This window comes from Bombina bombina, chromosome 6 (genome assembly GCF_027579735.1).
Source record: "Bombina bombina isolate aBomBom1 chromosome 6, aBomBom1.pri, whole genome shotgun sequence".
NCBI lineage: Eukaryota > Metazoa > Chordata > Amphibia > Anura > Bombinatoridae > Bombina > Bombina bombina.
The window spans coordinates 754476109-754498913 of NC_069504.1; the positions used below are offsets into that span (position 1 = coordinate 754476109).

At 42.1% G+C, this 22805-nt stretch overlaps 1 protein-coding gene across 1 annotated transcript in view; it reads right to left on the bottom strand.

The window, feature by feature from the left end:
* Window positions 1–1560: 1560 nt before the first annotated feature.
* PPAN (peter pan homolog) overlaps window positions 1561–22805 on the bottom strand; it is an 86800-nt gene continuing 65555 nt past the window's right edge. The window contains exons 9-12 of the mRNA XM_053718027.1: window positions 14406–14484; window positions 3984–4113; window positions 2248–2405; window positions 1561–2048 (exon numbers count right to left, since the gene is read on the bottom strand). Coding sequence (XP_053574002.1) covers window positions 1639–2048; window positions 2248–2405; window positions 3984–4113; window positions 14406–14484 — 777 coding nt within the window. The 3' untranslated portion in view covers window positions 1561–1638. The remainder of the gene's footprint in view (window positions 2049–2247; window positions 2406–3983; window positions 4114–14405; window positions 14485–22805) is intronic.

Below are 22805 nucleotides of genomic sequence, written 5' to 3' on the forward strand. Positions count from 1 at the left end.
AGAGTGCTCCTCATGTAAAGGATTAAGTTTGTATAATATGGACAGTATCAAACATGCTCCAAAATGTAATGCAAACACAAATACATAAACACCAAAGCAACTTACTGTGCAAAATTAAATATGTACTAATAAATATATTTGCAATATGTAACTGGGACAATGTGCATAAAACAAACCCTTTGTGTAGAAAAGAGACTTACAAAAATAACTGAAACTTAATGTAACAGTATTATAAATCCAGCTACAATAAGTAAGGAAAAAAAAACGTAACCCCTCAGAATCTCATCTTTTAATAAATGAGATGCTAAACAAGAAAAGAAAGCCGCTGCTATATGAGGAGACGCAGGGAGAGCAGGAAACAGCGCAATAGGAAAAAAATAACTGTTAAAATTCTGCAACGCTGCACTAGTAATAATGCTAGCACTTTAAGAAAATCTGCTGCACAGAGCCCAGAAAAATCTAAGTTTAAAAACAAAGCAAATAGACTCCTTGTTACCATTTACGAAAAAATGTAATATACATATGGTCAAACACAGTGGTCCTGTCAGAAATCTCAAATACTATATATGTCCCTCAAAATACTGAACGTAATAGGCATTAACAATAATAATGGTTTGTGTGTAATGCATACATATATATCTCCTGGCTATGATGTAAATGGAGTTGTACCTTCTAATAGCCTGTGGGCTAGACAAGTACACAAATCACTTACCTGAGCAGCCCCACTCTGCCAAGATCTGCAAGAAAAAAACAGCTTGCAGCAGAAAGCCCACCCAGTGCTGTGCAGGCAACAGCAGAACATTTCTGACAGGAGCATGACGATAACCCAGCAGGAAGATTCTAAGGGACAAGACCCCGTGACACCTGTGGTAAGCTGACCCAACAGGAGGTGACTAAGTGGCAAGTCCCCATCACCTGTGACAGGCTTGTAACTACCTTGCAGAGGCTGTTATTCTGCCACTCCCCAGTACTACCTACTCCCCTCTCTTCTTGTCCTGGTTCTGAGAGGGGAATATCAAGTATTACATAGGTCTGAGAACCACTCTTAACGAAGAATCTGGAGCACCTCTATTCTTCACCTTCCTCCAGTGAGGCAAAGATTAAGACTGGGAAACCAGAGAGGTGAGAGGAATTAAAGGTTTATAAAATGTTGCATATCTTTGCCTCCCCCTAGTGGCTAGGAGTTGAATCCCAGTAGTACTGGCTCTTACCAAGTTATGAAAGAAAATTGTTGTCTAGGGTCAACATATTTAAAATATGAGAAGAAATTGAAAAAAATAGATTTCTATAAAATGGTATCTGATAGGTTAATATAAACGTGATTTTCTTTATCAGCAGCAACAAATCTATAAAATACACCCAAGTGTTCAAGAAGTATAATCTTTGTAGTCCAGTGTAATGAAGGTAAATTAGAAAGTTTTTTATATTATACTTTTTATATGAATCCTAAAAGCTTAATTTAAACTTCCATGGTTTAATCTAAAGATTATTTCATATAAGATATGTGATTGTGTACAATGTAAAGGCCCAACCCGCAAGTAGATGCTGAGTTCCAAAAAAAACAGTGAACAAATTTTTATTATTCAGAGCATTTGATAATTACACTGCTATTTACATGAGAAGTTTAGAACAGTCCTATTAAAAACCCCTTTTCTTCTGCTTGGTGTGTTTACCCCTTCGATCCCCTGATTTACGCTGTCCTGACCCATTTCCTTTCTGAGTAGGTCTACGGATCTTGGAGCCAAATACTCCTGACTTCCTGAATCCAGGTTTTTTTGCACCTCCTTGTTTTCTATAGAATTTTTGCTCTTCTGCATTTTTATAATTTTTCCGACCTTTGCCTTTTTCACCAGGTCTTGATGTTAACCCCTTGTGGAATTTATCTTTTCTCTGAAAAGGAGAATTTCCTCTTTGCTTTTCTTTCTGTCCACTCTGTGGTTGGTTTTTACGATTTTGCTTCTCTGGTCCTCTAGACATTTGGAATTTCTTCCTAGGTGGGCCACTGTTACTGCGGAAAGATGATTTCTTACGGCTATGAAGAAACAGTTCTATAAAAAAAAATATAATATATATTTATAGTTTATACTCATGAAGAACAAAATAGTAGGGAAAAAGGTAAAGTAAGAGAAAAAAAGATTTGGTCTAAAGAAATAAAAAGAGGCAGGCAAAAATGAGAAGAAAAAAAAAACTGCCAATGAAAAGAAAAATTAATTTGAGAACGTTGCTTTCCATAATATTTAGCTTTACCTTTTTCAGGTTCCTCCCCTACTTCCTGTCTGTAATACTCTGCATCATCATCCTCTGATACGTTGGCAGCATCTTCTTGCATCCCAGGATCCTCTGCTTCACTGTCTCCATCTTGCTCCGCTCCATGCTTCCTCTTCATGCCGGCCAAGCTACGCTTCCTGTGGAAGGAAACCATTAAAAATACAGTGAAGGTATTGTTAAAAAAACAACAACAAAAAAACCCAGAATCATTCATTGCGGATGTGTGTTTAGGAAACTTTAGACTGCAATATTTGATCCTTGAGGACCAAGGACGTATAGGGTATGTCCTACAAAAAATGTCAGTTAGTACCCTGTACGTGCTCAGAGGTTTCAAGCAGTGGAAGCAATCGTGATTGCATCAAACCGCTCTTAAGGTGTTGCAGTGATGACTCGGTATTGAGGCATCACTGTAATAACTTTTTTTTACACCGATGCAGAGAGAGCCACTATGTGTGCATCGGGCATTGATGGTGCTGTTCGTTTGTTGGATGGGAGCTACAGCTGGGAGGCGGGGAGGGGTGGCCGCCCATCAATGTAAATCTTTCCGGATCCAGTACAGTTGCGCAGCAGTCGGCGGAAGGAGAAACAAGGGGGCGAGCAAATCTCGTTTTTTTTTTAGCATAAAACAATTTGTGCCGACAATGATGGTGGGGATATCATGGACATTGGGCAAGAGATCGGGGACGGGGAGAGGATATTGAGGGGGGGCAGCTACACTACAGAAAATGGGTTTTTTTTAATAAAAAAAAAAATACATTTTTTTTGGGCAAACTGGGCACTGGCAGACAGCTGCCAGTACCCAAGATGGCGGCAAATAGGTAAAGGGGGAGTGTTAGAGAGCTGTATGGGGGGGGGATCAGGGAGGTTGGGGGCTAAGAGGGGATCCAACACTGCAGAATCAATTGGGGGGAATAAAAAAAAAAAAATTTTTTAATTTTTTTAAGTACTGGCAGACTTTTAGAACTGGCAGATGGGAGGTAAGAGAATTGTTTGAGGGGAGTCATGGATGGTTCAGGGGGTGGGATGTGTCAGGTGGGAGGCTGATCTCTAAACTAAAGCTAAAATTAACCCTACAAGCTACCTAATTAACCCCTTCAATGCTGGGCATAATACAAGTGTGGTGTGCAGCGGCATTTAGCGGCCTTCTAATTACCAAAAAGCAACGCCAAAGCCATATACTATATGTCTGCTGTTTCTGAACAAAGGGGATCCCAGAGAAGCATTTACAACCATTTGTGCCATAATTGCACAAGCTGTTTGTAAATAATTTCACAGTGAGAAAACTAAAGTTTGTGAAAAAGTGAATTTTTTTTTTATTTGAGCGCATTTGGCAGTGAAATGCTGGCATGAAATATACCGAAATGGGCCTAGATTTATTTTACACAGATGCAGAGAGAGCCACTATGTGTGCATCAGGCAAGAATTGTCCTTATCAGCCAATGAGAAACCTGTCCCTGGAAATAATTTTCCATTCCATTTCAATATGTGTGTATTAACCTTTATTATTACTATAGCGAGTTTTTAAATATCGGACAGATTTAATTTAATATCCCTTTAAAACTATTGTATAGTTCTGTTCTATAGTATTGAAACAAATAATTGCACTTACAACACAAGCATACGGACTTCATTGCCATATTTCTCAGGAAGTTTGACATCATAGCATTAGTAACCAGACACAATCTCTTATTTGGATAGCTGTTCCTTTTACTCACTTATTCTCTTCCTTCTGCTGCTTCTTGCGTTGCACATCGGCATCCTGAGTTTTCTTCCTCTCGTGCTTCAGTTGTAGCTTCTTCTCTTTGTTTTCCAACATGGCTTTAATCTCCTCTTCAGTTCTTTGGACTAAAGAAAAAAAGGAAGTGTTATAAAATACTACAAAATTGGCATTGAACAGGATAAATAAAAAAACATTTATGGCAAATACAAGAAATTAATTAAATTTAGGTTTTATATATTTGAAGTGAGTTTAAACTAAAAGCAAATTTCTGACAATCCCTTGGCACTGACAGACATGCTTTGGGAAAACAGACAGCTGCTGTTGCAAGTTTAAACACCAGCCTCAAAGATACCAATGAGAAACATCTGAGTTCTCAGAAGAGGTAATACCCTGTTGAAAGAAGTTGTGAGACATTACAGAGAAGTTAAACACCAGTTGCTTCTCACGCACTCCCTAGAGAGGCCAAAAAGCAAATTCTGAAATCTAGGTTTATTTCAAAATGTTGTAAAGTGCCTAAGCCAGCTAATGATTTCCAGCATATTGAAGAAAACCTAGATTACAGAATTTACTTTGTGGCCTTGATAGGAAATGTGTGGGACAAACATTTTTCACACAAAAGCATTTGGGGTGTAAAGGTCCTTTTATGTTCATTAAAAGGCAACCACATTTTAAAGGAACTAAATAAAAAGATGTATTTGATTAGTGTCATGAATACTGTTACAAACTGCTATTTGTAACTGGCCCTTTAAATGGAAAATTGCCCTGCTTCCCTGGATTTTGGAGAAGCCTATTTGCCAGCCTCCTTCCTCATGACTATGGCCCCTGGAAGATTGTGCCCCTGAGAACATATTAACTTTTATTGGGTGTGTATGGCCCTTTAAGAACCGTCTGGGGACATATTGTGACTTTGGTGAACAATGCCCCTTTAAGACTATGTCCCCAGACCTGTGAAATGACTTGTCCCTGGCTTTCTCCCACTTGGTTCAGTGGATAGGGCTTGCTGAACCAAGTGCCACACAGGCAGAGTGTTCCACAGAGGGGGAGCACTATTGCAAAGGCATTGGTTTTCATTGTGTGCCATTAAGTGCTATGTGACAGACCCTTCGGTCAGAACTAGAGTTAAATTTTGTTGAGCTTCAAGAACCTATTCTAAATACAAGTTTGCTGGGATCAGCTCTAATTAAGTTTAGTGATAAAACATTCCCATTGTCTAATCAGACTGCTAGTAGGTGCATTGTTTTCTTGTGTGTAATGTTATATGCTGTTGTGGCCTGTAAAAGGGCGTTGTCTCTATCTAAATGTATCAAATGTGTGATTGGGGATTTTATGCCTCCCCCTGAGAGTGTCTTTTTTGCATGTAACCTCAATAAAAAGGAGGCTGTGTGTTCCAGCACATCAGACCTATTCTGACCCTCTAACTTGCAGCTTTGACTCATGTTTGTAGGGGACAGCTGTAATCACTACAGGGATTGCTATGCTCTTCATACTCCCTTAGCTACTGAGCTCCTGTAAGAGCTCTTGTTCCTGATCCTGCTTCGCTCTAAAGAAGGAAGAGGTTCACCTACTGGAGCCTGGTCGTAGGTCCAGGGCGCAGAGCAGACGGCGAAATACCAGCCCAGCAGCGGTGGTTCAAAGAGTCTGCATTACGTATGGTGGCTACGCAGTAGTTATAGTGTCTACGGTGCTGAGGATCCGTTGGTGAGCTCTAGGAGCATCCTTTTCTGCGGTCCAACTTCCAGCCTCCCTCCCCAGCCGGAGTGTGCCTTCCAGGGAGAGGAGACAACCGGTCTCTCTCCCCAGCCGCAGCATGTTCCACAGGAAGCGGAGAGCATCGACCTCCCTTCCCAACGGCCGCCGGAGTATCAGGAGGAGGAGGTAAGCCAATCTCCCCCTCCCCAGCTAACTCCTAACTTGGGCCCAGGGTTAACAGTGGACATGTTAACCCCCCACTGACCCCCACGTTCCCTTTGCCACCAGGCAGGACTATGCCCCAATTCCCGCAGCAGAAGAGCTGGCATCAGGACAGAGCGCTGCTGGCCTCTGCCCTACAGACCCCCTTGTTACAGGACTGGCCTGCAAACCCCTCACCCCAGCAGAAGCGCTGGCACCAGGGCAGAGTGCTGCTGGCCTCTGCCCCCCAAGTACCACCAGCTATTTACCCAGCTGCGCCAGGAAGGCCGAGGATGCTACTCTTTCATCCTACAACCTGGAACCTACAGGCCAGTACTACTTATTGTGGGGGGGCTACTTTGCTGCTAATGTTTATTTGTGGGTGGTTGCGAGACTAACTTAGGCACTGACCGACAGAAGGTCAGGTGCCTGGTTAGTCTCCCTCCAAAAGGGGAGATATGTTACAAACTGCTATTTGTAACTGGCCCTTTAAATGGAAAATTGCCCTGCTTCCCTGGATTTTGGAGAAGCCTATTTGCCAGCCTCCTTCCTCATGACTATGGCCCCTGGAAGATTGTGCCCCTGAGAACATATTAACTTTTATTGGGTGTGTATGGCCCTTTAAGAACCGTCTGGGGACATATTGTGACTTTGGTGAACAATGCCCCTTTAAGACTATGTCCCCAGACCTGTGAAATGACTTGTCCCTGGCTTTCTCCCACTTGGTTCAGTGGATAGGGCTTGCTGAACCAAGTGCCACACAGGCAGAGTGTTCCACAGAGGGGGAGCACTATTGCAAAGGCATTGGTTTTCATTGTGTGCCATTAAGTGCTATGTGACAGACCCTTCGGTCAGAACTAAAGAGTTAAATTTTGTTGAGCTTCAAGAACCTATTCTAAATACAAGTTTGCTGGGATCAGCTCTAATTAAGTTTAGTGATAAAACATTGCCATTGTCTAATCAGACTGCTAGTAGTGATAAGGTGGACTGCATTGTTTTCTTGTGTGTAATGTTATCTGCTGTTGTGGCCTGTAAAAGGGCGTTGTCTCTATCTAAATGTATCAAATGTGTGATTGGGGATTTTATGCCTCCCCCTGAGAGTGTCTTTTTTGCATGTAACCTCAATAAAAAGGAGGCTGTGTGTTCCAGCACATCAGACCTATTCTGACCCTCTAACTTGCAGATTTGACTCATGTTTGTAGGGGACAGCTGTAATCACTACAGGGATTGCTATGCTCTTCATACTCCCTTAGCTACTGAGCTCCTGTAAGAGCTCTTGTTCCTGATCCTGCTTCGCTCTAAAGAAGGAAGAGGTTCACCTACTGGAGCCTGGTCGTAGGTCCAGGGCGCAGAGCAGACGGCGAGATACCAGCCCAGCAGCGGTGGTTCAAAGAGTCTGCATTACGTATGGTGGCTACGCAGTAGTTATAGTGTCTACGGTGCTGAAGATCCGTTGGTGAGCGCTAGGAGCATCCTTTTCTACGGTCCAACTTCCAGCCAGCCTGGAGGCAACCGTAACAAATACCTCATGATTTTAGGTTATGAGAGGTTTACTGTGTTACTTTCTCTGTGTGAATTATTATTTTTTTCTCTTTCAGATAATCATTGTATTACTTCCCTATGTTAAGTCTTAAAAAATAGACCTTGTTTCATAAATAGTTTTTACATTTCGCTAGAGGGTGAATGTTATTACAGACATCCAGAGACTTGGTGCCTCAAGTCATTTAATGGGCCAAGATGTAATCGGACTGACAAAAGAAAGTATCCTCTATTAAGACCCAGATCTTAGGTCAATTAAAAATGTGACATATCTTACGACATGTTTTAATCACATTTATGTTACTGGATGACCAAATATAACAGAAATGTCATGTTTGGTATCAAAATAATCCTCATGATGTCACTATGGGATTGCTTATAAGTGTATGTATACATGTAACTAAAATTGTAAGGTATCCTATAACTTTAGCCAGGGAGCCAGAGCTTGCAATTTGGTTTATGGCCTGCTAAAAAAACAACGGGTGGCTACCTTCATTTCCCACTCTTGAAGGGTATAATTATAAATGTGAATACAGAAACCATGGCAAACACAATAACTTCCCTTGGATATCAAGACGCTGCCAGCCCCAGATAGTCCTTGACGTCAATGTAGAAATGTTTTTTTGTAGTGGCGGGGCAGTCTTTTCACAAGGAACCTTTAAAGCCTCTTTTTACCAACTCTGATCTTAGTGGCGAACCCGCAGAAGAGAAGGCCAACATTAGTGCGATATTGCTTTAACAAATATGCTGCACTAAAAGGAACATACTCACAGGGCTATGTAAAAAAGTAGAAGATTTTTTTAGAACCACCGGAGTCTTCAATGGCAATTAAATTACAACTTTAATAAAATTGAATAAAAAAGCTCAAAGTGTAAGTTTAAAAAGCTCAACCAGTTTCAGAAGATACAACTGCCTTTTTCACAAGCAATTAAAATCACAATGCAGAGCTTATAAAATCTTCTACTTTTCACATATCACTGTATGTTTCTTTAAGTGGAGAATATTTGTTAAAGCAATATCGCACTATTGTTGGCCTTCTCTTCTGAGGTTCACCGCTAAGACCAGGAGGTGGGAAGAAGAGACTTTAAAAAGGTACCTTGTGAAAAGATTGCACGTCACCACTACAAAAAAACACTCTGGAAGGGGCCTGACCTCAGGAAAAACGTATTTAATGGAGAATTCAACAAGTCATTCTAAACGGGAGGCTGCAGACAACAGAGTAAGTGACTATGTTTTCTTGCCAAGCTCCCTTGTGACAGATCTAAGCAAGTACAGTAATAGGTTATGTGATTTTACTCCTGTTTATTTTAAACTGTTGCTTTGTGTGTATTTATATTTTGTTAATTCCTTTTTTATATAAATACATTGTGACTTTTTTCCCCATTTTTCTGGGTCTAGAATTTTGTCTGACTCCTATATTTTCAACAAATATGTCAATTAATCTCTATTGTAGAAGGTCACACAAAATGTCCTTGGTATGAAGAGGAACCTTGGTAAAATCAAAGTAAACAATATTTTATTCTATTGATTTTTCATCTGTTTCTATATATTTCAGTATATATATTGTTATGTATAGTTCTTCTGAAATATTTAATTGCTTGTGCAACATTGTACCCCATTAATATATTCAGTGCTATTGAATACAGTGGTGCTTACAAGATAAGATTAAAAAAAGAGAAAAAAGACAGAAAAAAGGGAACTAGGAAGAATACATAGTTAATAAAAATATTAGTAATATATTATAGATGTCTCCCTGCTATAATGCAGTAATTGAAAAACATAATTTATGCTTACCTGTAGTATCCAGTCCACGGATCATCCATTACTTGTGGGATATTCTCCTTCCCAACAGGAAGTTGCAAGAGGATCACCCACAGCAGAGCTGCTATATAGCTCCTCCCCTAACTGTCATATCCAGTCATTCGACCGAAAACAAACAGAGAAAGGAGAAACCATAGGGTGCAGTGGTGACTGTAGTTTAATTAAAATTTAGACCTGCCTTAAAAGGACAGGGCGGGCCGTGGACTGGATACACTACAAGAGAAATAAATTTATCAGGTAAGCATAAATTATGTTTTCTCTTGTTAAGTGTATCCAGTCCACGGATCATCCATTACTTGTGGGATACCAATACCAAAGCTAAAGTACACGGATGATGGGAGGGACAAGGCAGGATTAAGCGGAAGGAACCACTGCCCGAAGAACCTTTCTCCCAAAAACAGCCTCCGAAGAAGCAAAAGTATCAAATTTGTAAAATTTTGAAAAAGTGTGAAGCAAAGACCAAGTCGCAGCCTTGCAAATCTGTTCAACATTTTTGAAGGCCCAGGTGGAAGCCACAGCTCTAGTAGAATGAGCTGTAATCCTTTCAGGGAGCTGCTGTCCAGCAGTCTCATAGGCTAGGCGTATTACGCTCCGAAGCCAAAAGGACAGAGAGGTTGCCGAAGCTTTTTGACCTCTCCACTGTCCAGAGTAAACGACAAACAGGGAAGATGTTTGACGAAAATCCTTAGTAGCTTGTAAGTAAAACTTCAAGGCACGGACTACGTCCAGATTATGTAAAAGACGTTCCTTCTTTGAAGAAGGATTAGGACACAATGATGGAACAACAATCTCTTGATTGATATTCTTGTTAGAAACCACCTTAGGTAAAAACCCAGGTTTGGTACGCAGAACTACCTTATCTGCATGAAAAATCAGATAAGGAGAATCACATTGTAAGGCAGATAGCTCAGAGACTCTCCGAGCCGAGGAAATAGCCATCAAAAACAGAACTTTCCAAGATAAAAGTTTAATATCAATGGAATGAAGGGGTTCAAACGGAACTCCTTGAAGAACTTTAAGAACCAAGTTTAAGCTCCACGGAGTAGCAACAGGTTTAAACACAGGCTTAATTCTTACCAAAGCCTGGCAAAATGCCTGAACGTCTGGAACCTCTGCCAGACGCTTGTGCAAAAGAATAGACAGAGCAGAAATCTGTCCCTTTAAGGAACTAGCTGATAATCCTTTGTCCAAGCCCTCTTGGAGAAGACAATATTCTAGGAATCCTAACCTTACTCCATGAGTAATTCTTGGATTCACACCAATAAGGATATTTACTCCATATCTTGTGGTAGATTTTCCTGGTAACAGGCTTTCGTGCCTGTATTAAGGTATCAATGACTGACTCGAAGAAGCCACGCTTTGATAGAATCAAGCGTTCAATCTCCATGCAGTCAGTCTCAGAGAAATTAGATTTGGATGATTGAAAGGACCTTGTATCAGAAGGTCCTGTCTTAGAGGCAGAGTCCATGGTGGAAAGGATGACATGTCCACTAGGTCTGCATACCAAGTCCTGCGTGGCCACGCAGGTGCTATCAGAATCACCGATGCTCTCTCCTGTTTGATTTTGGCAATCAGTCGAGGGAGCAGAGGAAACGGTGGAAACACATAAGCCAGGTTGAAGAACCAAGGCGCTGCTAGAGCATCTATCAGCGTCGCTTCTGGGTCCCTGGACCTGGATCCGTAACAAGGGAGCTTGACGTTCTGGCGAGACGCCATGAGATCCAACTCTGGTTTGCCCCAACGATGAATCAATTGACAAACACCTCCGGATGGAGTTCCCACTCCCCCGGATGGAAAGTCTGACGACTTAGAAAATCCGCCTCCCAGTTCTCCACGCCTGGGATATGGATTGCTGACAGGTGGCAAGAGTGGCACTCTGCCCAGCGAATTATTTTTGAGACTTCTAACATCGCTAGGGAACTCCTGGTTCCCCCTTGATGGTTGATGTAAGCCACAGTCGTGATGTTGTCCGACTGAAATCTGATGAACCTCAGTGTTGCTAACTGAGGCCAAGCCAGAAGAGCATTGAATATCGCTCTTAACTCCAGAATATTTATTGGAAGGAGTTTCTCCTCCTGAGTCCACGATCCCTGTGCCTTCAGGGAGTTCCAGACTGCACCCCAACCTAGAAGGCTGGCATCTGTTGTTACAATTGTCCAATCTCGCCTGCGAAAGGTCATACCCTTGGACAGGTGGACCCGAGACAACCACCAGAGAAGAGAATCTCTGGTCTCTTGATCCAGATTTAGCAGAGGGGACAAATCTGTGTAATCCCCATTCCACTGACTCAGCATGCATAATTGCAGCGGTCTGAGATGTAGGCGCGCAAATGGCACTATGTCCATTGCCGCTACCATTAAGCCGATTACCTCCATACACTGAGCCACCGAAGGGCGCGGAATGGAGTGAAGAACACGGCAAGCATTTAGAAGTTTTGATAACCTGGACTCCGTCAGGTAAATTTTCATTTCTACAGAATCTATAAGAGTCCCTAAGAAGGAGACTCTTGTGAGTGGGGATAGAGAACTCTTTTCCTCGTTCACTTTCCACCCGTGCGACCTCAGAAATGCCAGAACTATCTCTGTATGAGACTTGGCAACTTGAAAGTTTGACACCTGTATCAGGATGTCGTCTAGATACGGAGCTACCGCTATGCCTCGCTATGCCCCTTGAAAGGAATGTTGAGTATTTTAGACTTTGAAGTCACGTCAGCTGACCAGGATTTAAGCCATAGCGCCCTACGCGCCTGGATGGCGAATCCGGAATTCTTAGCCATTAGTTTAGTTAAATGAACAATGGCATCAGAAACAAATGAGTTAGCTAGCTTAAGTGTTCTAAGCTTGTCAATAATTTCAGTCAATGGAGCTGTATGGATGACCTCTTCCAGGGCCTCAAACCAGAATGCCGCCGCGGCCGTGACAGGCGCTATGCATGCAAGGGGCTGTAAAATAAAACCTTGTTGAATAAACATTTTCTTAAGGTAACCCTCCAATTTTTTATCCATTGGATCTGAAAAAGCACAACTGTCCTCAACCGGGATAGTGGTACGCTTTGCTAAAGTAGAAACTGCTCCCTCCACCTTAGGGACCGTCTGCCATAAGTCCCGTGTAGTGGCATCTATTGGAAACATTTTTCTAAATATAGGAGGTGGGGAAAAAGGCACACCCGGTCTATCCCACTCCTTGCTAATAATTTCTGTAAGCCTTTTAGGTATAGGAAAAACATCAGTACACACCGGCACCGCATAGTATTTATCCAGCCTACACAATTTCTCTGGTACTGCAACTGTGTTACAGTCATTCAGAGCAGCTAATACCTCCCCAAGCAATACACGGAGGTTCTCAAGCTTAAATTTAAAATTAGAAATCTCTGAATCAGGTTTCCCCGAATCAGAGACGTCACCCACAGACTGAAGCTCTTCGTCCTCATGATCTGCATATTGTGACGCAGTATCAGACGTGGCCCTTACAGCATCTGCGCGCTCTGTATTTCTCCTAACCCCAGAGCAATTGCGCTTGCCTCAATTCAGGCAACCTGGATAATACCTCTGACAGGGTATTATTCATGATTGCAGCCATGTCCTGCAAGGTAATCGCTATGGGCGTCCCTGATGCAATTGGCGCCATATTAGCGTGCATCCCCTGAGCGGGAAGCGAAGGGTCTGACATGTGGGGAGAGTTAGTCGGCATAACTTCCCCCTCGTCAGAATCTTCTGGTGATATTTCTTTTATAGTTAAAGACTGATCTTTACTGTTTAAGGTGAAATCAATACATTTAGTACACATTCTCCTATGGGGCTCCACCATGGCTTTCAAACATAATTAACAAGTTGTTTCCTCTGTGTCAGACATGTTTAAACAGACTAGCAATGAGACTAGCAAGCTTGGAAAACACTTTAAACAAGTTTACAAGCAATATAAAAAAACGTTACTGCACCTTTAAGAAACACAAATTTTTGCCAAAATTTGAAATAACAGTGAAAAAAGGCAGTTACACTAACAACATTTTTACAGTGTATGTAACAAGTTAGCAGAGCATTGCACCCACTTGCAAATGGATGATTAACCCCTTAATACCAAACACAGAATAATAACTGACAAAAACGTTTTTTTTTGTTTTTTTTTAAATAGTCACAACAACTGCCACAGCTCTACTGTGGCTTGTTACCTCCCTCAAAAACGACTTTGAAGCCTTTTGAGCCCTCCAGAGATATCCTGGATCATGCAGGAAGAAGCTGGATGTCTGTGTCTGTAATTTTTGCTGCACAAAAAAACCCCTCCCACTCATATAACAAAAGTGGAAAGTCAGGAAACTGTTACTAGGCAGAATTCAAGCCAGCCATGTGGAAAAAAACTAGGCCCCAATAAGTTTTATCACCAAATACATATATAAAAACGATTAAACATGCCAGCAAACGTTTTATATTAAATTTTTATAAGAGTATGTATCTCTATTAATAAGCCTGATACCAGTAGCTCTCACTGCATTTAAGGCTTTACTTACATTAGTTCAGTATCAGCAGCATTTTCTAGCAAATTCCATCCCTAGAAAAATATTAACTGCACATACCTTATTGCAGGAAAACCTGCATGCCATTCCCTCTCTGAAGTTACCTCACTCCTCAGAATATGTGAGAACAGCCATGGATCTTAGTTACTTCTGCTAAGATCATAGAAAATGCAGGCAGATTCTTCTTCTAAATACTGCCTGAGATAAACAGTACACTCCGGTACCATTTAAAAATAACAAACTTTTGATTGAAGAATAAACTAAGTATAAAACACCACACTCCTCTTACGACCTCCATCTTGGTTGAGGCTTGCCAAGAGAATGACTGGATATGACAGTTAGGGGAGGAGCTATATAGCAGCTCTGCTGTGGGTGATCCTCTTGCAACTTCCTGTTGGGAAGGAGAATATCCCACAAGTAATGGATAATCCGTGGACTGGATACACTTAACAAGAGAAAGGTATTTTTTTTTTAAAAAGAGCCCTATAGGTACTTGGCGATTTTATGGCAATTGTGTTAACATGGATAGAAAACCCCACAAGTTATAATTATTGTTTCCAATAATGGAGGAGGGTGCAACTCGCTAATCTTTAATGCGAAATACTCCATAGCACCATGTTAAGTCTCTCTGCACAACGTAGGCAGCTTTGTTACTTACTAAAGCTGTGATACAAGACTTTTCCATCACTTAGACCTTCTTCTATCTTCACCAGCTCTAGAGTCATTCTGGGGCCAATCTGTCGTATAAAATAATAAGAGAAATTACTCACCTGTCATGAGTAGGTATACATTGCAGTATATGTAGCATAATTGTACAGATACATCACATCATTAGCAAGACACATGCAAACCTTAATTTGGTACCTTAAAGGGATAGGAAACCCAAATTTTTTTCTTTCATGATTCAGATAGAGCATTTGATTTTAAACAACTTTCAAATGTACTTCTATTGCCAATTTTTATTTGTTCTGTTGGTATCTATTGTTGAAAAGCAGTAACATAAGGTTTGGATCCGGCCCATTTCTGGAGCACTATATGGCAGCAGTTTTGCAAGACCACTAGATGGCAGCACTATTTCTTCAAGATGCTTACCTAGATATCTCTTTAAAACAAAATATGAATCAGTTGCTGCTGTGGCACTAGGAGGAGTGGTTCAAGTGACCAATGGGGTTGTGGTATTTACGGCTATAGATTTTGACACTTTGTATTGTCTCTGGTTGATATACTTGGTGTTTAATGTCAGTCTTAGTGTGCAGCTCGTTGGACATATTCCATGATTAACTGGGTTTATATTGATGTTTTCTACATGTACACTATGTTTTATCATACATGCTGTTTGCTTACTATATCTTGCACATGCTCTGTTGTAACCTTTTGCTCACGCTGCTTTCTGATTGGAAGACTGTAGTGGGAGGGCTCAACAGGCCTTTAAAAGTTTGCTTTGTACACTTTGTTTGTCAGATGAAGGGGTTCTTTTACCCCGAAACATCACTGGAATAAATTTCACTTGGATTCACAGTCGACTAAAGTCCAGAGAGTGTTTATTTATATATATATATATATATATATATATATATATATATATATATATATATATATATATATATATATATATAGAGAGAGAGAGAGAGAGAGAGAGAGAGAGAGAGAGAGAGAGAGAGAGAGAGAGAGAGAGAGAGAGAGAGAGAGAGAGAGAGAGAGAGAGAGAGAGAGAGAGAGAGAGAGAGAGAGAGAGAGAGAGAGAGAGAGAGAGAGAGAACTCATTGTGTAAACTATTTACAAATCTAGACAAGTCAGAAGACTTGCTTTTCCCACAGAAAGTCTCTGATTCTGGGTGAGATATGCAAATGAGGTTCACAATTACTCACTTTTTTACTTTTAGCCTGCTTTTAAGGCAGACTTCCCTTTACGCCATAGCATCGCCGCATTTACGCTATGGCGTAAAGGGAAGTCTGCCTTAAAAAGCAGGCTAAAAGTAAAAAAGTGAGTAATTGTGAACCTCATTAGCATATCTGTGTAAACTCACTTTTCGCTTCCCCATAATTTTAATTGCTGAGATATATATATATATATATATATATATATATACATACACACACATACAAACATTCTCTTGGTATCCTTTGTTGGAAAGCATACCAAGAAAGGCTCAAGAGCTGCAATGAATTGATGTGAGCTAGCTACTGATTGGTGGCTGCACATATATTCATCTTGTCATTGGGTCATCTAATGTGTTCTGCTAGCTTACAGAAGTGCATTGCTGCTCCTTCAGCAAAGGATGCCAAGAGAATAAGTGAATTTGTTAATAGAAGTAAAATACATGCCCTTTTAATTACTAACATAATCATACTCAGAATTAATCGTGTTTACTACAAATATATAGACAAATTCCACCTTAGGAATAGCATATTCATTTTAAATCAAGACATTATAAGCAATATGAATAGTAAGAACTAAAAGTCTGAATTGTCAGCAGTCTCTGGATTTTACATAAAGACTTAGGATGCTTTATTTGTGTAAAGTTTCGGGGGGGGGGGGGGGGATGTGACCCTTTCTTCCGGAAAGGGACACATTCCCCAAAATGTTGCACAAATAAAGAATCTTAAAGGACCACTCAATGCAGTAGAATTGCATATCAAGTGCATCATAGAAAGACAATGATTTAACAGGTGTTAAATCATTGTCTTTCTATGATTACTTGATGTCTGTCACATGATATAGGGGGTGGAACAATGGGTAAAAAATAAATTTGTCAGGAAAAAAATCTAATGCTTATTTTAAATTCAGAGTAGGTACTCTGAATTTAAAATAAGCAGATTTTTTTCCTGACAATTTTTTTTTTCCATTGTTCCACCCCCTGTATCATGTGACAGACATCAACCAAAGACTATTATTCGTATACCCTGTGAGCTAGGGCACATGCTCAGTAGGATTGTTCCCCAGAAAGTGTAAATAACAAGAGATTGTGCAAAATTTTAATAATCGAATTTAATTGGAAACGGTCTTAAAACTGCATGCTCTTTCTGAATCACAAAAACGAAATTTATGCTTACCTGATAAATTTCTTTCTTTCTTGACACAATGAGTCCACGGATCATCTAATTACTATTGGGAATATCACTCCTGCCCAGCAGGAGGAGGCAAAGAGCACCACAGCAAAGCTGTTAAATATCACCTCCCTTCCCTCCAACCCCAGTCATTCGACCGAAGCAAAGGAGAGAAAGGAAGCAACAAGGTGCAGAGGTGTCTGAAGTTTATAACATACCAACAACCTGTCTAAAAGACAGGGCTGGCCGTGGACGCATCGTGTGAAGAAACAAATTTATCAGGAAAGCATAAATTTAGTTTACTTTCTAATGACACGAAGAGTCCACAGATCATCTAATTACTATTGGGAATCAATACCCAATCTAGAGTACACAGATGATAAGGGAGGGACAAGACAGGGAACCTAAACGGAAGGCACCACTGCTTGAAGAACCTTTCTACCAAAGGAGGCCTCAGCCGAGGCAAAAGTGTCACATTTATAGAATTGTGAAAAAGTGTGGAGAGGACCAAGTTGCAGCCTTGCAAATCTGTTCCACAGAAGCTTCATTTTTGAATGCCCAAGAAGAGGAAACAGCCCTTGTAGAATGAGCCGTATAGGCAAAGCGAATGATACTCTTCAGCCACAAAGAAAGAGAAGTAGCTGTAGCTTTCTGTCCCTTACGTTTCCCAGAGAATACCACAGAGCAGAAGACTGATGAAAATCCTTAGTCGCCTGTAAATAGAATTTTAATGCACGCACCACGTCCAGATTGTGCAAAAGCCGTTCCTTTTGAGAAGGATTAGGACACAAGGAAGGAACAACAATCTCCTGATTAATGTTCCAGTCTGAAACTACTTTAGGAAGAAACCCTAACTTAGTACGCAAAACCACCTTATCCGAATGAAAAATAAGGTAAGGAGAGTCATACTGTAATGCCGAGCTCTGACACTCTACGAGCAGATGAAATAGCAACAAGAAACAAAACTTTCCAAGATAACAACTTAATATCTAAGGAATGCATAGGCTCAAACTAAGCTCCTTGAAGAACCTTAAGAACTAAATTAAGACTCCAGGGAGAAGTAACTGGCTTGAACACAGGCCTGATCCAGACCAAGGCCTGAAAAAACGATTGCACGTCTGGGACGTCCGCAAGACGTTTATGTAACAAACTAGACAAGGCAGATATTTGACCCTTTAGGGAACTTGCTGATAAACCCTTCTCCAAACCTTCTTGGAAAAAGGACAGGATTCTAGGAATCCTAACTCTACTCCAAGAGTAGCCCTTGGATTCACACCAATATAGATATTTACGCCATATCTTATGGTAAATCTTTCTAGTCACAGGTTTAAGAGCCTGAATCATGGTCTCAATGACCGTTTCCGAAAATCCACGCTTAGAAAAAATTAAGCATTCAATCTTCAAGCAGTCAGCTTCAGAGAAACTAGATTTGGATGAAGGAAGGGCCCTTGAAGTAGAAGGTCCTACCTCAACGGAAGTCTCCAAGGTGGAAGAGATGACATGTCCACCAGGTCTGCATACCAAATCCTGGAGGCCACGCCGGTGCAATGAGGATCACCGACGCCCTCTCATGCTTGATTCGAGCAATGACCCGAGAAGAGCAAATGGAGGAAATAGGTATGCGAGACTGAAATTCCAAGGTACCGACAACAGAGCGTTTATCAGTACAGCCTGAGGATCCCTTGACCTCGACCCGTGCCTCGGAAGCTTGGCATTCTGCCGAGATGCCATGAGATCCAATTCCGGCTGACCCTATTTGAGAATCAGGCTGGAAAACATTTCCGGATGGAGTTCCTACACCGGGTGAAAGGTCTGCCTGCTCAGGAAGCCCGCCTCCCAGTTGTCCACTCCTGGGATGTGGATCGCCGACAGACAGCAAATGTGGGTCTCCACCCACTAAATGATCTTGGCTACCTCTGTCATAGCCAAGGAACTCCGAGTTCCTCCCTGATAGCTGATATAAACCACTGAAGTTATATTGTCGGACTGGAACCTGATGAACCGGGCCGAGGCTAATGGGTAGAACAGACTCCGACTGAGTCCATGTTCCCTGAGCCTTTAGAGAGCACCAGACTGCTCCCCATTCCAGAAGGCTGGTGTCTGTTGTCACAATCACCCAAGAAGGTCTGCGAAAGAAGGTTCCCTGGGAGAGATGATCCCTTTTCTCCTGCTCCAGCTGTAATCGCGGAGACAGATCTGCATAATCTCCGTTCCACTGACTGAGCATGCTTAACTGCAGAGGTCTGAGGTGGAAACGGGATGATGTCCATTGCCGCTACCATCAGAGCCATTACCTTAAAGCACTGAGCTACTGATGGCCGAGGAGAGGTCTGAAGCGCTAGGCAAAAATCTTCTGTCAGAAAAATCTTCATTGATAAGGAATCTATTATGGTTTCCAAGAAAATTACCTTTGTATTTGGAACTAAGGAACTCTTTTCCAAATTTACCTTCCATCCGTGAGATTGCAGGAAAGATAACATTTCCATCTGGGATCTTGCTTGTTGATAGGATGGCGCCTAAACCAGAATGTCGTCCAGATAAGGTGCCACTGCAATGCCCCGCAATCGGAGCACCGCCAACAGGGATCCCAGAACCTTTGAGAAAATGCTGGGAGCTGTGGCAAGGTCGAATGGAAGAACCACGAACTGGAAATGTTTGTCTAGAAATGCATGCCTTAGAAACTTGTGATGGTCCCTGTGGATGGGAACATGCAGGTACGCGTCCTTCAAATCCACCGTTGTCATAAATTGACCCTCTTGGACCAGAGGAAGAATGGAACGAATAGTTTCCATCTTGAAGGACGGCACTCTGAGGAATTTGTTTAGACTCTTAAGATCTAAAATTGGTCTGAAGGTTGCCTCCTTTTTGGAAACCACGTACAGATTGGAATAGAACACCTGAACAGTATCCGCCTTAGACAATGTTGGCTCAGGAAAAAGTCTATCCCTGTAATGTAAAGTTCTCTCAATACATGAGGAACAGGAAGGGATTGGTGGTTCTACATTAGCATCAAAACAAAAATAAAGGGCAGACCAATTTTGTTTTCTTTCTATTTATACCCTCTAAAACCTTTTTTTTGTTTATCATCCTTTATTTCCCTAACCCCTTGGGACTATCTCTCTGTAAATTCCAAGTTTGGACCTTCTCCCAGATCTCTATATACCCTAGCTAGCTTGGGAATTTTTTTTGCTGCGCCACACTCCTTTGTGGTGCTCTCTCCAGCAAACTTCCGGATCCATAACACCCAGGAGTTCAGACTGATCCGGTCATACCGCTCTCGGACTACAGCCGACACATCTTACACCACGGGCAGTACTCACACCTCCCGGTCTCCTCTGCTAACCAAGCGCTGCCTCTCAGCAACCGCAGCTACTTGACCTCATCGGTCGGCAGCCCTCTCTCTACCGCTGCTCAGTCGGGTGTGCCGCCATAACCCGGAGCAGCGCAACGACCGGTCTCCTTGCATCCTCCTTTCAGACACGCGGTGTGTCATAACTGAGGCCTCAGTATACCCCGCTTGCTGCCGGACCCCTCAGCTTGGCCCTCCAGATAGAGGGAACTATAGAAAACGTAGCGGCTCTGACTCCAAGGGTAAGCTGCCCCCACATGGGGTAAACCTACACCATATATCCCACTAAGAACGATATATTGGCCTTGAAGTGAAAGGGGAGAGGGAAGGGGAAAAGAAAGGAAAAAACAACAGGATAAGAGTTACAGGTCTCCCAAAGATACTAGCATAGGGGTAGTTGGAACTCCACTGCTTTATAAACTACTGTGAGACTACACTTGGCTTTTCATAATACTGTTTCACTGTGATTGAATGTTAAATCTGCTCATCCTTACAAGCCACTTACACCAGTAAACAGCACCTACAGATAAGAGCTAGAAGGTACCTCATTTGAAGTTACTGCAGCCCCTACCCAGATATATTGACTTTCTCAATACCCCTCAGCATCACATTAGGGGAGATTTTAGTTCATTTTTCCTGCTATAAGCCTGCTTTCTCCTGAGAACTTAAAACATCAATTGAAGTGTTCCTGCTGTATACTTCTCTTATAAAGTTGTCACCCAGAAAGCACGACTATATCTGAGGCTATTGAGAACTGTTAACTGTGCTGGCTCTGTCATAGAGGTTTAAAGATTTCCTGACCTTTCGCTTGTGGGACTCTCCAACCCCCCACTAGCCCCCTCTTACTATTTTATTGTCCGCAGCTATATCCCATCAACGCCTTAGCTGGGTTACTCCTTTGCTCTTTAGTGTGAAACTGACTGTCATTGTATATATCTGACCTCTCTCCCCTCCCTTTCCCATCGGCCCACTGTGCCCACGGGTCATACCCCACATTCACCTTCTCCTTACTCGCTCGGCAGAGAGCAATCCCCTGGGGAGAGAGTCACCTGGCATTTAAATTTCTCACAGACCATCTTCAATCAACGTCTGAATGAATGTAAAGAAGGCATAATTTAATACTAGTAGGAGACCACCACTGACCTGCACACTTGATTTTTAACAGGCAGCTTACTGTCTCATGTTTGGCTAGGCGCCACCGCCTGGGGGGTGCCTGATATACTCCTCCTGCTCCACGACCCATCACCGATATCACTGTTAGAACCTCCTTAAGTGAGCCTCTGATTTTTAGGAGTTATCATGAGTAAGATGGCTCACTCACAAAGAAAGAAACAGAAGCAGAGAGATATACCGAAACGGACTCTCTCAGATCATTTCTCATACAAGAATACATCTGACCAGGACCTTTCTGATGATGACTCTAGAGACTCCACCACCTTTGCTAAGGAACCTTCTCGTTCCCTCTCCCTTTCTACAGAAAGAATCACCCACCCTTCTTCTACTATCCTCGAATCCATCAAGGATCTCTCGAACAAAATGGACTCTCACTACACCTCCTTGAAGCAAGAACTCAAAGCCTCAGTCTCCGAGTTGAAGAGAGATATCTCCCTGTTGGGAGAGAGAACAGATTCTCTGGAAAAAAAACAAGAAGATCTACATGTCGATCATTCCAATCTGTTAAGTTTTGCCCAGTCGCTAGCTGAAATGATATCGGGTCTGGAGACCAAATTGGCAGACCAGGAAGATAGGTCACGTCGGAACAACCTCAGAATAAGAGGTGTCCCTGAGGAGGTCACCCCAGCGGAGCTTCCTGCCCATCTGCAATCTCTCTTCACAGAGTTACTTGGTCCTACTCCCCCTCAGGAAAGCCTCATTGACAGAGCTCACAGAGTCCTCAGACCACGGAATGCACCCATGGGGTCTCCCAGGGATGTAATTGTGCGATTGCACTACTTCACATTTAAAGAGAGAGTCCTCAGGGCTTCATTTCAGAAGAAGGCCTTGACGGATCCATTTAAGGACATACAGGTTTTCCCAGACCTCTCGGCCCACACCCTATCTGGAAGAAGGCTCTTTCACCAAGTCACTCAATGCCTTCGTAAGAATAACATCAAATACAGATGGGGTTTCCCTGTTCGTATATTCTTTCAATTCAATGACACCTCATACACCATCACCACTCTGGAACAAGGTTTTCAGATTCTACATTCTCTGAAACTCCTTGCAGCTGACAACCTCCCTCCAGCTCCGCAGGAAACCACCAAGAAGCTCAATGCTACAGCAGCCACCTGGCGGCCTCAACACCGAGTTTTCAGTTTCCAGTCTTCAAGGGGAGGACCACCATCATCGCCACCCCCCAAACAGCTCCAGTTGTGAAGAGAAGGTCTCAATTTCCAATGTACTGTGATGCACCTTGCTACATTCTGCTAGGTGTACATCCGCTGGACTACCCCCCTCTTGTCCATCATATTCACATTCTGTCCCCGCCCCTTTTTCTCCCCTGATTCCCCCCTGAATGACTCTGTTTACCTCTCTGGAGCGCTCAACTAACAGGGACTAGAGGAAGATGGAAGGGTAACGTAAATGTAAATTGTATTGGTTAATGTTTGAAATTTTCCACCTAATTTTTATGTTTTGTTCTCATTATATTGTAGTTCTTCTT